Raw genomic sequence first — 14385 nt, forward strand, 5'->3', positions numbered from 1 at the left:
CAAATATGAAAAGTGGGAAGGCCAGCATTAACCCTGTAGAGTTGGATTGCAATGGAGGTATCTGTGTTTTTTAACATAAAGATTTGGGTGGATGTAGAACTAGATATATATGCACGTGTGTGTGTGTGTGTGTGTGTGTGTGTGTGTGTGTGTGGTGTGTACACACACATGCATTTCCTAGCTCTGTCCACTGAGCGGGCCTAGAAGTAATGACACCCCAGTAGCAGTGAGCACACCTAGCACCCAGGTCTTGGTTTCTAAATGCCCTTATCCAATAAAAGGAACCAGGGCTCATTAGAGAAATGGCTGATTACAGGGCCGGGGCAGAAAAGATACAAGATGAGCCTGGAACATCTTGTTGCACCAGAAAGAATTAACAGAGTGCTCAAAGAATGATGGGCCATGTCAAAAGGACACAGGATCCAGCTAAAGGACAATCCACCAGGCAAAAGGTGGACGATTTAAGCATCTGCATACATAATAATAGCAAAAGTATAACCCATTGGAAAAAAAATAGGACTTCACAAGGCCATACTGATGATATATATCAATATATATTTACATATAAGTAAAATGTAAATAAGTAGGAGAAAAGACAAACCTTGACCTTTCTTTTGAATGCCACCTAATAAATATAAAAGCAATGATGAACTCAGAAAATCACCATTTGTGAACTCTCATAGTAATAAATGATTCAGGCCTGCAACCTGTGCCCTAGAATAAGTCCCTAACCCTAGCCCTAGAATAAGTAAGTCCAGCTATAAACCTGTGGGGCAGTGGTTCTCACCCAGGGACTATTTTATCTCTGAGGAGACACTTAGCAATGTCTGCAGACATTTTTTTAGTTGTTACAGCTGGGGGAGGAGTCTACTGGCATCTAGTGGGTAAAGGCCAGGTTTGCTGCTAAACATCCTACATGTGCACAGGACGGGCCCACAACAAAGAACTATCCAGCCCCAAATGTCAATCAGACCCAGCTGGAGAAACCCTGCTACAGAAGATTCTGTCTCCCTGGAGCAACAGGATCCTGTCTCTGAAATCTTGGCATTTCCTCAAGTGCACCTTTCATGTACAGTGTTGACCAGAGCACCGAAGAGGACCAAGAGCTGAGGTTTTCTCCAGGCCATGGAATAGGATACATGAATAGTTCCTGTATTAGTGTGCTTAGTTAACATATGTCTGGATATGGCAGAATTTGGTCTGAGACTTCATTATACCTTGGTAGTCTGGTCGTCTGGGGGTAGCTACCCTCACCTTCCTCAGAAACATTTTCAGCAGCTATGGTCACCTAGAAAAAATCCAAGGGCTGAGCAACCCAGAGTCAAGTCAGCTCAGACCACTGACCCCACCCAGGTTCCACACTGAGAATACAAACCCCTACTCCTGTATCAAAGAAAATAAATGGAGGAAGAAGATGTAAGGCAGGGTCACACCCCTAACTGCCTGGGCAAGTCACTCTTCGTTTTTTATCTTTCTTTTTTTTCTGAGGAAAAGTAAATCCTCATATTTTCTGTATTAGTGAGCTTCATTTAGCATGAATAAAGTAGAGGTATGATGTTATTAGGACATCAGAAAACGCCCAGGCCCATGTGATAGCCATTTTGATCGAACTGTCTGCTGGGAAGAGACTAGGTGAGAAATAAAGGCATCCAGCTGAGAATCTTCATATTTGCATGTCTTTGCCTAAGTATTTCTTCCAGGCTCCACCTGCTCCATCTGGCCTGCTAACACCCATCTCAGCACAGCCCTTGTAACTGTGATGGCCCACCTGAATTTGGGGATGTGAAGAAGCCAAGCTGTCTGGGAAAAGGGCTTCCCAGACTCCCCCCGCAAGGTAGCCGTACTTCCCTCCCACAGGTCTATAAAAATCCACTGCTCCCACCTGCCCTCTCCAGCCCTGACCCCAGAGCCTGGCACATAGTAGGTTTGCTGTAGATGGTGAATTGTCCTGAACTCCTCACCTGATATGAAGCGGTAGCCACACTCCAGCTGAAGCCCTTGGGAAACTGTCCATAGAGAAACTCGTCTTCCTTGGGCAGCGGCATGCCGTTACTGATGATGACCTCCGTGTAGTACCTGGCAGAGGCTCTTGCTGTGCGAGGCCTGTTCACGTTATTGAAATCAACATGGTACAGTCCGAACTTGACCGTGTAGCCATTTAGCCACTCAAAACTGTCCATCAGGGACCATGCAGCATATCCTCGAAGGTCGACACCGTCGAGCCTGTAGGCTGGGAACGTTCCACAGACAGTAGAGGAGAGCTTTACACCAGGAGGACTCCTCACTGCAGGTAGTCCTAAACCACCAACTTGTGCACACAAGTAATGTGTGCCCTGATAGATCATCTTGTCTCTTTCTTTTTGTCAACACTGATGCCCCCATAGCAAGTATTAATGACTGATCTTTGCAAAATCAAATTCTTTTGTTGGGGTAAAGGGACATGTCTGAAATTCAAGAGTCTCAGCCTACTTTAGAAGTTAAATACAGAAATGTGAATTAGAGAAGAGTTTATTGCTCTAGGGTGCATGGAACCCACCAGAATATAAGCTCCGTGTCAGCAGAAAGTTGTTTATTTTGTTCACTGCTGTGTCCCCAGCACTTAGAATAGAACTTGTCACATAGTAGTTGCTCAATAATGAATGAATGGACCCATGAGAATACTCCTGTGGGACCCTGTGTGTACATTTGGGGAGATGGCCATTGCTTTTTTCAGATTCCCAAAGGGATATGTAACCCCAGACCGGGAAAGAATTATGGAATTAGGGTATAAAAGGGAGACCTGTTGATGGTGTGTAATCCACTCTGCCAAACCATTTCAGGCACATGACATGTGGACGTTGGGAGATTTTGTAAGGGGGACATGAACACTCACGTACCTTTCAAAGCTTCATTGATATAGGTTTTGTGGTAAAATATCCTATTGGTATCTTCCACTTTCGGATCTGTCAGCCCTGCTCCGTTTTCAGTGATGTAAATGGGGACGTCCCCATACTCTTCCTTGATCCAGTTGAGCAGTCTTCGCATCCCCCAGGATGCAGCTCTGTTCACTGCCGTGGAGGGCCAGGAAGAGTCTTCCCTCTCGGTCAGCTCCCTATCATCTTCATAGGAGGGCGGGTTTAACCTGGGTGTTGCATGCTGCACGATTCTGGAGGAGTAGGTGTTGAGGCAGAACACGTCGGCCGTAGCTGAGATGTACCTCTTCTCTTCCTCAGTGAAGCTGGGCAGGCGGGAGGTGGCTAAGTGCTGTAGTTCACTCCTGTTCCCCACTTTCCACTTCATGGCATCGGGATAGTCTCCGTTTCGGAAGATGGGGTGGGCGAACCAGCCCAGTGAGAACTGCAGCATTCGGTCAGCTGCCTCCACATCCCTGGGGACCCCCGGCGACTGGGGCTCTGCCCAGTGTGCACCGAGGCTCAAAGAGATGACCCCCTTCTGCTCTTGCCTGTACTTCTCATCGTAAGTGTGATAGACTCTGGCATGAGCTTTGATGATTGCATGGCCAATTCTGTAAGGTCCCCAGCCTGGGTCGTTCACATTTGGGGGAAATTTCCCTGAGCCATACCCCAACCATGCCTGGGATGTGGGGTCGTTAAAAGTCATCCAGAACTTGACTCTGTCACCAAAGGTCTGGAAACAAAAGTCTGCATAGCTGTTAAACAACTCAATCAAGGAAGGATTCTCCCAGCCTCCAATATCCTGGAGGGCCTGGGGCAGGTCCCAGTGGAACAGTGTCACCATGGGAGAGATGCTGCTTGCCACCAAGCCATCAATCAGCCTGTTGTAATAATCAACACCACGTATGTTGACAGAAGTGTTTCTTCCAGTCGGGAAAATCCGAGACCAGGAGATGGAGAAGCGATAGGCCTTCACCTTCAAAGCTCGAAGCATGTTCAGATCAGCATCCAGATGGTTATAGCTGTCACAGGCTATGTCTCCAGTAGCACTGTTTTTCACGTTGCTCCCTGGTGTGTGGGTAAAATTATCCCAGATGCTGGGGCCTTTGCCGTCAGCATCCCAAGCTCCTTCAATCTGATAGGCTGACGAGGACACGCCCCACAGGAAGTCATCCCGGAACGTGCCGTGGTAGAACAAATCTCTTTCAAACTTGGGTTGGTTGGAGAACTTTTCCCAGACTACTTTAGCCTTGGAGGGTACCTCGGATGGAAACGTGAAGGCTCTGATTTGCTGGGGGACGTTTGCTTTACTGGATGGTGGCAGTCTTTTTACTACCTTGGTGAGGAAACCGTTCTTTTCAATCATGCTGGTGAAAAAGTAGGCAGATTTCCTGGGAGTCCTTGGCCTGCTGCTGTCGTTGAAGTTGACATGGTACAGCCCAAACCTCTGGCTGTACCCAGAGGGGCCTTCGAAGCCGTCGATGAGGGAACGAGCAATGTAAGATTGAACATCCACTGAGTCCTCCTTGACAGCTGTGGAGAAAACCAAAATTGGGATTGTTTTAAAGTCTGTTACTGATGTTGCCTTTTATTTTTATTATTTTTAAAATAGAGGTGTCTATTTTGGGGTTTGTTAGCACTGCAGCCCGGGAGACACAGAGTCAGGAAGCACTTGAATTGTGTTCCACTATAAAATGGGGGACGCTTATAAAGGCAAAAACTGCAAGGTTACATAAATTGTTTGTCGAGAATTAGGATTGGAGCTGGCAAGAAGTAAGGGTGTGTGTTAAGCAAGGATTGGTTGGGGTCTGAAATGATGACAGAGTTGCAAAGGGCTGATGTTACTTTTAAAAGGTTTTCCTTTTAACATGAAAGTTCGGGAGGTGACTTGGGTTACCCCCAAGATATTAACCCTTTTTCCTCCTCATAACAAGTAAAAGGAAAATCCGTAAGACCCACACAAAACATCAGGCCACATCTGTGGCCATAAGTCTCAATCGAAAGGTGTGTCCCTACCTTAAAATGAATAATAAAGAAAAAGTGCCCCATCTGCTAGTGTCAGGACTCCTTGGTTTAATACAGAATACATAAATCATTTAATCTTTAAAAAATATGCTTTTGTTTTTTCTTCTTTATGTTTAGTAATATTGACATGAAATAATCACGCATTCCATTTTTAAAAGGAGAAATAAAGCCTAAAACAATGTATTCTCTGATTCAGTGGCTTGAATTGTGGTCCCCAAAAAGGTATATCCAAGTGCTGACCCCTGGTACAACCTTATTTGGCAAAAGGGGTTTTGCAAATATAATTCACTAAGTTAAGGATCTCAAAACGAGACCATCCTGGATTAATCAAGGTGGGTCCTAAATTCAGTGAAGCATCATCATAAGTGACATAGGGGAGAAGGCCATGTGAAGGTGAAGGCAGAGATTGGAGTCATGCAGCCACAGCCAAGGAAGGCCTAGATCCCCCAGAAGCTGGAAGAGGAAAGGAAGGATTCTCCCTCAGAGGCTTTGGATGGAAAGTGTTCCTAGTGACGTCTTGATTTTGGACTTCTGGCCTCCAGAACTGTGAAAGAATTAAAAATGTTCTAGTGAGTCAACCAGGAGTCAGAGCAATAGCTGTGGATGACTGTGTAAGAGGTAGGTAACGTCGCTCATTCACTCAATAAATAATTTAGTAGGCACCTACTTTATCCCACGCTGTGCTAGCCTCTGGGAACATAAAGATGAATAAAAGCCTCATAGGTTAGTGGGCAGAAGGAATTGCTGAGCCAGAAACAGAAGGGCCTATGGCTCCACTCACTGGATGTCTGGGCATATCATTTAATCTCTCAGAGCATAGGTTTTAACAGTTGTCCCATGAAGATAATATCTGCCCCCATTTACTGAACAAGGCCGTTTCAAGGATCACTTGAGATAATGTCTTAAAGGGATTCCTTGATACTGAGGAGAGTACAGGTGAAGTCTGACCTCACAAACAGTGGGATGTAGGTCTCCATTCCTTACTGCAGTGCCCAGGGCAGGGGTCCCTTTTTAACTCTTTCTCTTTGATTCTAGACAAGGCCTCGAAATCTTCTCAACACAGCCCTCTAGGCAGACAGCTAGCCACTATCAGTTGATTAGGACTGACGTACTGAGATGAAACCTATTTGCCGCTCCTTTTTACTTGAAATAAAAAGACATATAAGGTAAAAATGAGACTGTAGATATAGGTTAAGTGGACCAAAGTGAATGATGTGGAATGTAGATTTCATACCCCGTTAAAGGAAATGAAGATCAGGCCAGGCTGGAGCGATGGGGGAAGATTTAATGGGCTGGAGTCCCACCCTGAGTGTCCTCATGCCACCCTGTAATGCCATCATCACCATATATTGCACTTTTCTGTCTGTGTCCCTCTGTAGACTCTGAGTCCCCTCTGGGAAAAGAAGGTGTTGGTTCAATATGATACCCCTACTGTCTTGCACAATGTCTGGCATGTAATGGGCACTCAATAAATATTTGTTAACTAAATGTGTTAAAAGATGATGAGGCTTGATGGACAGATAGGACTCAGATAGGCAGAGTGTAGAAGGGAGCGCTGTAGGCACTAGCAATATAAAAGAAAAGGCTTGAGGCCTTTGAGGGAGAGAGTTAGGAGGCTGATATGAAGGACTCACACTATTACTACAAATACTACTTTTTGGCTTCATTTTCTTGGGAGACTGTCTTTGTCCCTCAAAACAAAACTCTGAAGACTTGATGAAGTACCACCCACGTTCCAATCACCAGCATATCCACATTCTTACCCTTGAGCACCTCGTTGATATATTGATTGAAGTAGTCAATTCTCAAGGAATCATTGATGAGATCTTCACTTTCCCCTATGGGCATGCCATTCCCAGCCAGGTAGATTGGAACTTTGCCTCTTGTGTATTCCAAGGATACAAACTGCAACAGCCTCCTTATACCCCAGGGTACCACACGAATCCAAGGGGATTCGGTCTGGGGCCACGCAGGGTCCACGTGTTGGGAGAAGCCTCCAATGGTATCATAGCTGGGGACGCAGGTATCTCCTTGGGCCTTGCTGATGAGGCGGGAAGTGTAATGGGACAGACCCAGAAAGTCAGCGGAGCCCTTCAGGAGCTGCTTCTCTGCCTCGGTGAACTTAGGGAGCTGGGCCACAGGACTGGGGCACTGTTTGTTTGTCTGTTGGATCTGGGCTCTCAGGGCAGCCGGGTAGTCTCCATCCACAAAGATGGGGTGTGCAAACCAGCCCAGCATGAAGTGCAGGAAGCGTTCAGAGGCTCTCCGGTCCTCAGGCCTCCCTGGGGACAGGGGCTCTGCCCAGTCTGAGTTCAGTACAATGCCTACCCGCCCCTGCTGCTGTGGGCGATGTTGGCTGTTGTAGTGGTGCCAAGCCCTGGCATGAGCCTTGAGGACCACATGAGCCACCTTGTGAGGAAGAAAGAAGGAAATACAGGTCTTAGTGACAACAACAGCACCCACAAGCCAATAACAAGTCAACAACAACAATGTCAGCAAGTTGACACCAAAGTCAGTAACGGTAGCAAGTTAATAAAGTCAACAGCAGCAATGTCAGCAACATCCACAACTGTGTCAACAAGTCAATACCACCATCACCAGGTCGATAGCGACAGCACCACAACCACATTAACAATAACAGGTGTCAATGGCTTATCTTGTGTGATCCTCACTTATGTGGCAAGTACAAATACTATTACTATGATACAGGTGAGGAACACAGGATCCAGAGAAGGGGAGAGCACAGGCAGTCTGACCCCAGGCCTGGATCATCACCCAGTTCCTCTGCCTCTGTCCTCAGTAAGTGCTTTTTTTTTTTTTTTTTTTTTTAAATTTTTGGTTGCATTGGGTCTTCATTACTGTGTGTGGATTTTCTCTAGTTGTGTTGAGCGGGAGCTACTCTTTGTTGCGGTGTGTGGGCTTCTCATTGCGGTGGCTTCTCTTGTTTCAGAGTACGGGTTCTAGGCATGCGGGCTTCAGTAGTTGTGGCACGCGGGCTTAGTTGCTCCACGGCATGTGGGATCTTCCCGGACCAGGGCTCGAACCCGTGTCCCCTGCATTGGCAGGCGGACTCTTAACCACTGCGCCACCAGGGAAGTCCCAGTAAGGACTTATTGACTAGTCCACAACTAATTGGCAGGGGCAATCACTTTAGTTAACACACAAAAGAGGGGGAAATTATTTCTAGCCTTCCTGTTCTCCTTTCTACTTAATGAAGTCTAGGAAGAGAAACCACAACCAGGATCTGCTGTAGACTTAACTCATGGTCTTACAAATGTCAACATCTTTCCTTGGTGGAGCACCAGGAGAAACGGCAAAGGTGGGGTATCTGGAGTATAACAAGCCTACATCTGAATATTGACTCTATCACTAACATGCTCAGTAAACTCAAACCATCTTCTCCCTCGACTTCAGCTTCCTTGTCTGCAGGAAGTGGGTAATTATGGATCCATCCAGGAGGATTCAATGCAACTGTGTACATACAGCACAGAGCAGAAACTTGGAGTGCAGGAGGAGGTTTGCTACCGCTTAGCACCTTTTTCTTTTCCTTTTTATCATGTGAAGATGATGACACCTATGTTTGAAGAATTTTACACCCAAAACGTGCTCTAGGAAGAGAAGCTCCTGACTGCTTCTAATGTCCCAAATGTTAGTTCTTAACTGGGTGGGTCCTAATCTCCAACAGCAAAGTGTGCTCCTTTCCAAAAGGCAGGAAGGCTTCCCTTCTAAGCTTGCTGGTGTTGGGGCAGGGTGCTCAGTGGAATACTAGGCAACCATCAGAAACAATCACTGTGATCATGTAATGACATGGAAAAGGTTTAATGACATTTCAAGTAAAAAATGGGCACTAGAATGATAATGTGTCGGTGTATAGATCATTGTATATGTCTTTGATTGTAACAAATCTGCCGTGCAGGTGGGGGATGTCGATAACGGGGGACGCTATACATGTGTGGGGGCAGGGAGTAAATGGGAAGTCTCTGTGTCTTCCACTCAGTTTTGCTGTGAACCTGAAACTACTCTAAAAAATAAAAAGACACATGCACCCCTATGTTCACAGCAGCACTATTCACAATAGCCAAGAGATGGAAGCAACCTAAATGCCCATCAACAGACGAATGGATAATGAAGATGTGGTACATATATACAATGGAATACTACTCAGCCATAAAAAAGAACAAAATAATGCCATTTGCAGCAGCATGGATGCAACTAGAGATTATCATACTAAGTGAAATAAGTCAGAAAGAGAAAGACAAATACCATGTGATATTATATGTGGAATCTAAAATATGGCTCAAAAGAACCTATCTACAAAACAGAAACAGACCCACAGACATAGAGATCAGACTTGCGGTTGCCAAGGGGGAGGCGGGGAGGGAGAGGAATGGACAGGGAGCTTGGGGTTGGTAGATGCAAACTATTACATTTAGAATGGATAAACAACAAGGTCCTACTGTATAGCACAGGGAACTATATCCAATCTCTTGGGATAAATCATAATGAAAAAAGAATACTTAAAAAAGAATGTCTAGGGAGCCTGAACCAAGATGGCGGAGTAGAAGGACATGCTCTCACTCCCTCTTTTGAGAACACCAGAATCACAACTAGCTGCTGGACAGTCATCAACAGGAAGACACTGGAACTCACCAAAAAAGATACCCTACATGCAAAGACAAAGGAGAAGCCACAATGAGATGGTAGGAGGAGTGCTATCACAATAAAATCAAATCCCATAACTGCTGGGTGGGTGACTCACAAACTGTAGAACACTTATACCACAGAAGTCCACCCACTGGAGTGAAGGTTCTGAGCCCCACATCAGGCTTCCCAACCTGGGGGTCCGGCAACGGGAGGAGGAACTCGTAGAGAATCAGACTTTGAAGGCTAGTGGGATTTGATTGCAGGACTTCGACAGGGCTGGGGGAAACAGAGACTCCACTCTTGGAGGGCACACACAAAGTAGTGTGCACATCAGGACCCAGGGGAAGGAGCAGTGACCCCATAGGAGACTGAACCAGACCTACCTGCTAGTGTTGGAGGGTCTCCTGCAGAGGCGGGGGTGGGGGGGCTGTGGCTCACCATGGGGACAAGGACACTGGCAACAGAAGTTCTGGGAAGTACTCCTTGGCGTGAGCCCTCCCAGAGTCTGCCATTAGCCCCACCGAAGAGCCCAGGTAGGCTCCAGTGCTGGGTCGCCTCAGGCCAAACAACCAACAGGGAGGGAACCCAGCCCCACCCATCAGCAGTCAAGCGGATTACAGTTTTACTGAGCTCTGCCCACCAGAGCAACAGTCAGCTCTACCCACCACCAGTCCCTCCCATCAGGAAACTTGCACAGGCCTCTTAGATAGCCTCATCCACCAGAGGGCAGACAGCAGAAGCAAGAAGAACTACAATCCTGCAGCCTGTGGAACAAAAACCACTTTCACAGAAAGACAAGATGAAAAGGCAGAGGGCTATGTACCAGATGAAGGAACAAGATAAAACCCCAGAAAAACAACTAAATGAAGTGGAGATAGGCAACCTTCCAGAAAAAGAATTCAGAATAATGATAGTGAAGATGATCCAGGACCTCAGAAAAAGAATGGAGGCAAAGATCGAGAAGATGCAAGAAATGTTTAACAAAGACCTAGAAGAATTAAAGAACAAACAATCAGAGATGAACAATACAATAACTGAAATGAAAACTACACTAGAAGGAATCAATAGCAGAATAACTGAGGCAGAAGAACGGATAAGTTACCTGGAAGACAGAATGGTGGAATTCACTGCTGTGGAACAGAATAAGGAAAAAAATAATGAAAAGAAATGAAGATAGCCTAAGAGACCTCTGGGACAGCATTAAACACAACAACATTCGCATTATAGGGGTCCCAGAAGGAGAAGAGAGAGAGAAAGGATCAGAGAAAATATTTGAAGAGATTATAGTCGAAAACTTCCCTAACATGGGAACGGAAACAGTCACCCAAGTCCAGGAAGCGCAGAGAGTCCCATACAGGATAAACCCAAGGAGAAACATGCCGAGACACATAGTAATCAAATTGGCAAAAATTAAAGACAAAGAAAAATTATTGAAAGCAGCAAGGGAAAAATGACAAATAACATACAAGGGAACTCCCATAAGATTAACAGCTGATTTCTCAGCAGAAACTCTACAAGCCAGAAGGGAGTGGCATGATATACTTAAAGTGATGAAAGGGAAGAACCTACAACCAAGATGACTCTACCCGGCAAGGATCTCATTCAGATTCGATGAAGAAATCAAAAGCTTTACAGACAAGCAAAAGCTAAGAGAATTCAGCACCACCAAACCAGCTCTACAACAAATGCTAAAGGAACTTCTCTAAGTGGAAAGCACAAGAGAAGAAAAGGACCTACATAAACAAACCCAAAACAATTAAGAAAATGGTCATAGGAACATACATATCGATAATTACCTTAAATGTGAATGGATTAAATGCTCCAACCAAAAGAAACAGCCTTGCTGAATGGATACAAAAACAAGACCCATACATATGCTGTCTACAAGAGACCCACTTCAGACCTAGGGACACATACAGACTGAAAGTGAGGGGATGGAAAAAGTTATTCCGTGCAAATGGAAATCAATAGAAAGCTGGAGTAGCAATACTCATACCAGATAAAATAGACTTTAAAATAAAGAATGTTACAAGAGACAAGGAAGGACACTACACAATGATCAAGGGATGAATCCAAGAAGAAGATATAACAATAAGAATTATAAATATATATGCACCCAACATAGGAGCACCTCAATACATAAGGCAACTGCTAACAGCTATAAAAGAGGAAATCGACAGTAACACAATAATAGTGGGGGACTTTAACACCTCACTTACACCAATGGACAGATCATCCAAAATGAAAATAAGGAAACAGAAGCTTTAAATGACACAATAGACCAGATAGATTTAATTGATATTTATAGGACATTCCATCCAAAAACAGCAGATTACACTTTCTTCTCAAGTGCGCATGGAACATTCTCCAGGATCCTGGGTCACAAATCAAGCCTCAGTAAATTTAAGAAAACTGAAATCATATCAAGCATCTTTTCTGACCACAATGCTATGAGATTAAAAATGAATTACAGGGAAAAAAACATAAAAAACACAAACACATGGAGGCTAAACAATACATTACTAAATAACCAAGAGATCACTAAAGAAATCAAAGAGGAGATCAAATAATACCTAGAGACAAATGACAATGAAAACACGATGATCCAAAACCTATGGGATGTAGCAAAAGCACTTCTAAGAGGGAAGTTTATAGCTATACAAGCCTACCTCAAGAAACAAAAAAAATCTCAAATAAACAATCTAAACTTACACCTAAAGGAACCAGAGAAAGAAGAACAAACAAAACCCAAAGTTAGCAGAAGGAAAGAAATCATAAAGATCAGAGCAGAAATAAATGAAATAGAAACAAAGAAAACAATAGCAAAGATCAATAAAACTAAAAGTTGGTTCTTTGAGAAGATAAACAAAATTGATAAACCATTTGCCAGACTCATCAAGAAAAAGAGAGAGGCCTTCCCTCGTGGCGTGGTGGTTGAGAGTCCACCTGCCGATGCAGGGACACAGGTTCGTGCCCCAGTCCGGGAGGATCCCACATGCCAAGGAGTGGCTGGGCCCGTGAGCCATGGCCGCTGAGCCTGTGTGCCCGGAGCCTGGGCTCCGCAGCGGGAGAGGCCACAACAGTGAGAGGCCCGCGTACCGCAAAAAAAAAAAAAAAGAAAAAAAAAAGAAAAAGAGGGAGAGGACTCAAATCAATAAAATTAGAAATAAAAAGGGAGAAGTTACAACAGACACCACAGAAATACAAAGCATCCTAAGAGACTACTACAAGGAACTCTATGCCAATAAAAGGGACAACCTGGAAGAAATGGACAAATTCTTAGAAAACTATAACCTTCCAAGACTGAACCAGGAAGAAATATAAAATATGAACAGACCAATCACAAGTAATGAAATTCAAACCGTGATTAAAAATCTTCCAACCGGGCTTCCCTGGTGGCGCAGTGCTTGAGAGTCCGCCTGCCGATGCAGGGAATGCGGGTTCATGCCCTGGTCCGGGAAGATCCCACATGCCGTGGAGTGGCTGGGCCCGTGAGCCATGGCTGCTGAGCCTGCACGTCCGAAGCCTGTGCTCCACAACAGGAGAGGCTACAACAGTGAGAGGCCTGCGTACCGCCAAAAAAAAAAAAAAAAAAAAAAGTCCAGGACCAGATGCCTTCACAGGTGAATTCTATCAAACAGAGAAGAGCTAACACCCATCCTTCTCAAACTCTTCCAAAAAACTGCAGAGGAAGGAACACTCCCAAACTCATTCTATGAGGCCACCATCACCCTGATACCAAAACCAGACAAAGATACTACAAAAAAAGAAAATTACAGACCAATATCACTGATGAATATAGATGAAAAAATCCTCAACAAAATACTAGCAAACAGAATCCAACAACACATTAAAAGGATCATACACCATAATCAAGTGGAGTTTACCCTAGGAATGCAAGGATTCTTCAATATATGCAAACCAATCAATGTGATACACCATATTATCAAATTGAAAGTAAAAACCATATGATCATCTCAATAGATGCTGAAAGAGCTTTTGACAAAATTCAACACCCATTTATGATAAAAACTCTCCAGAAAGTGGGCATAGAGGGAAACTACCTCAACATAATAAAGGCCATATATGACAAACCCACAGCAAACATTATTCTCAATGGTGGAAAACTGAAAGCATTTCCTCTAAGATCAGGAACAAGACAAGGATGTCCACTCTCAGCACTATTATTCAACATAGTTTTGGAAGTCCTGGCCACGGCAATCAGAGAAGAAGAAAAATAAAAGGGATACAAATTGGAAAAGAAGAAGTAAAACTGTCACTGTTTGCAGATGACATGATACTATACATAGGGAATCCTAAAGATGCCACCAGAAAACTACTAGAGTTGATCAATGAATTCTGTAAAGTTGCAGGATACAAAATTAATGCACAGAAGTCTCTTGCATTCCTATACACTAATGATGAAAAATCTGAAAGAGAAATTAAGGAAACACTCCCATTTGCCACTGCAACAAAAAGAATAAAATACCAAGGAATAAACCTACCTAGGGGGACAAAAGACCTGTATGCAGAAAATTATAAGACACTGATAAAAGAAATTAAAGATGATACCAACAGATGGGGAGATATATCATGTTCCTGGATTAGAAGAATCAATATTGTGAAAATGACTATACTACCCAAAGCAATCTACAGATTCAGTGCAATCCCTATCAAATTACCAATTGCATTTTTTACAGAACTAGAACAAAAAATCTTAAAATTTGTATGGAGACACAAAAGACCCCAAATAGCCAAAGCAGTCTTGAGAGAAAAAAACGGAGCTGGAGGAATCAGACTCCCTGACTTCAGACTATACTAC

General features: G+C 44.2%; 1 protein-coding gene across 1 annotated transcript in view; it reads right to left on the reverse strand.

The window, feature by feature from the left end:
* Positions 1–14385, reverse strand: part of LCT (lactase) — a gene marked incomplete at its 5' end in the record, with an annotated part of 52509 nt that overhangs the window by 15146 nt on the left and 22978 nt on the right. Inside the window, 3 exons of the mRNA XM_079923455.1 lie at positions 1962–2230; positions 2877–4427; positions 6683–7328. Of these exons, the coding sequence (XP_079779581.1) occupies positions 1962–2230; positions 2877–4427; positions 6683–7328 (2466 nt within the window). The remainder of the gene's footprint in view (positions 1–1961; positions 2231–2876; positions 4428–6682; positions 7329–14385) is intronic.

The sequence above is a fragment of the Stenella coeruleoalba genome, assembly GCF_951394435.1.
Source record: "Stenella coeruleoalba genome assembly, chromosome: 6".
Taxonomy (NCBI): domain Eukaryota; kingdom Metazoa; phylum Chordata; class Mammalia; order Artiodactyla; family Delphinidae; genus Stenella; species Stenella coeruleoalba.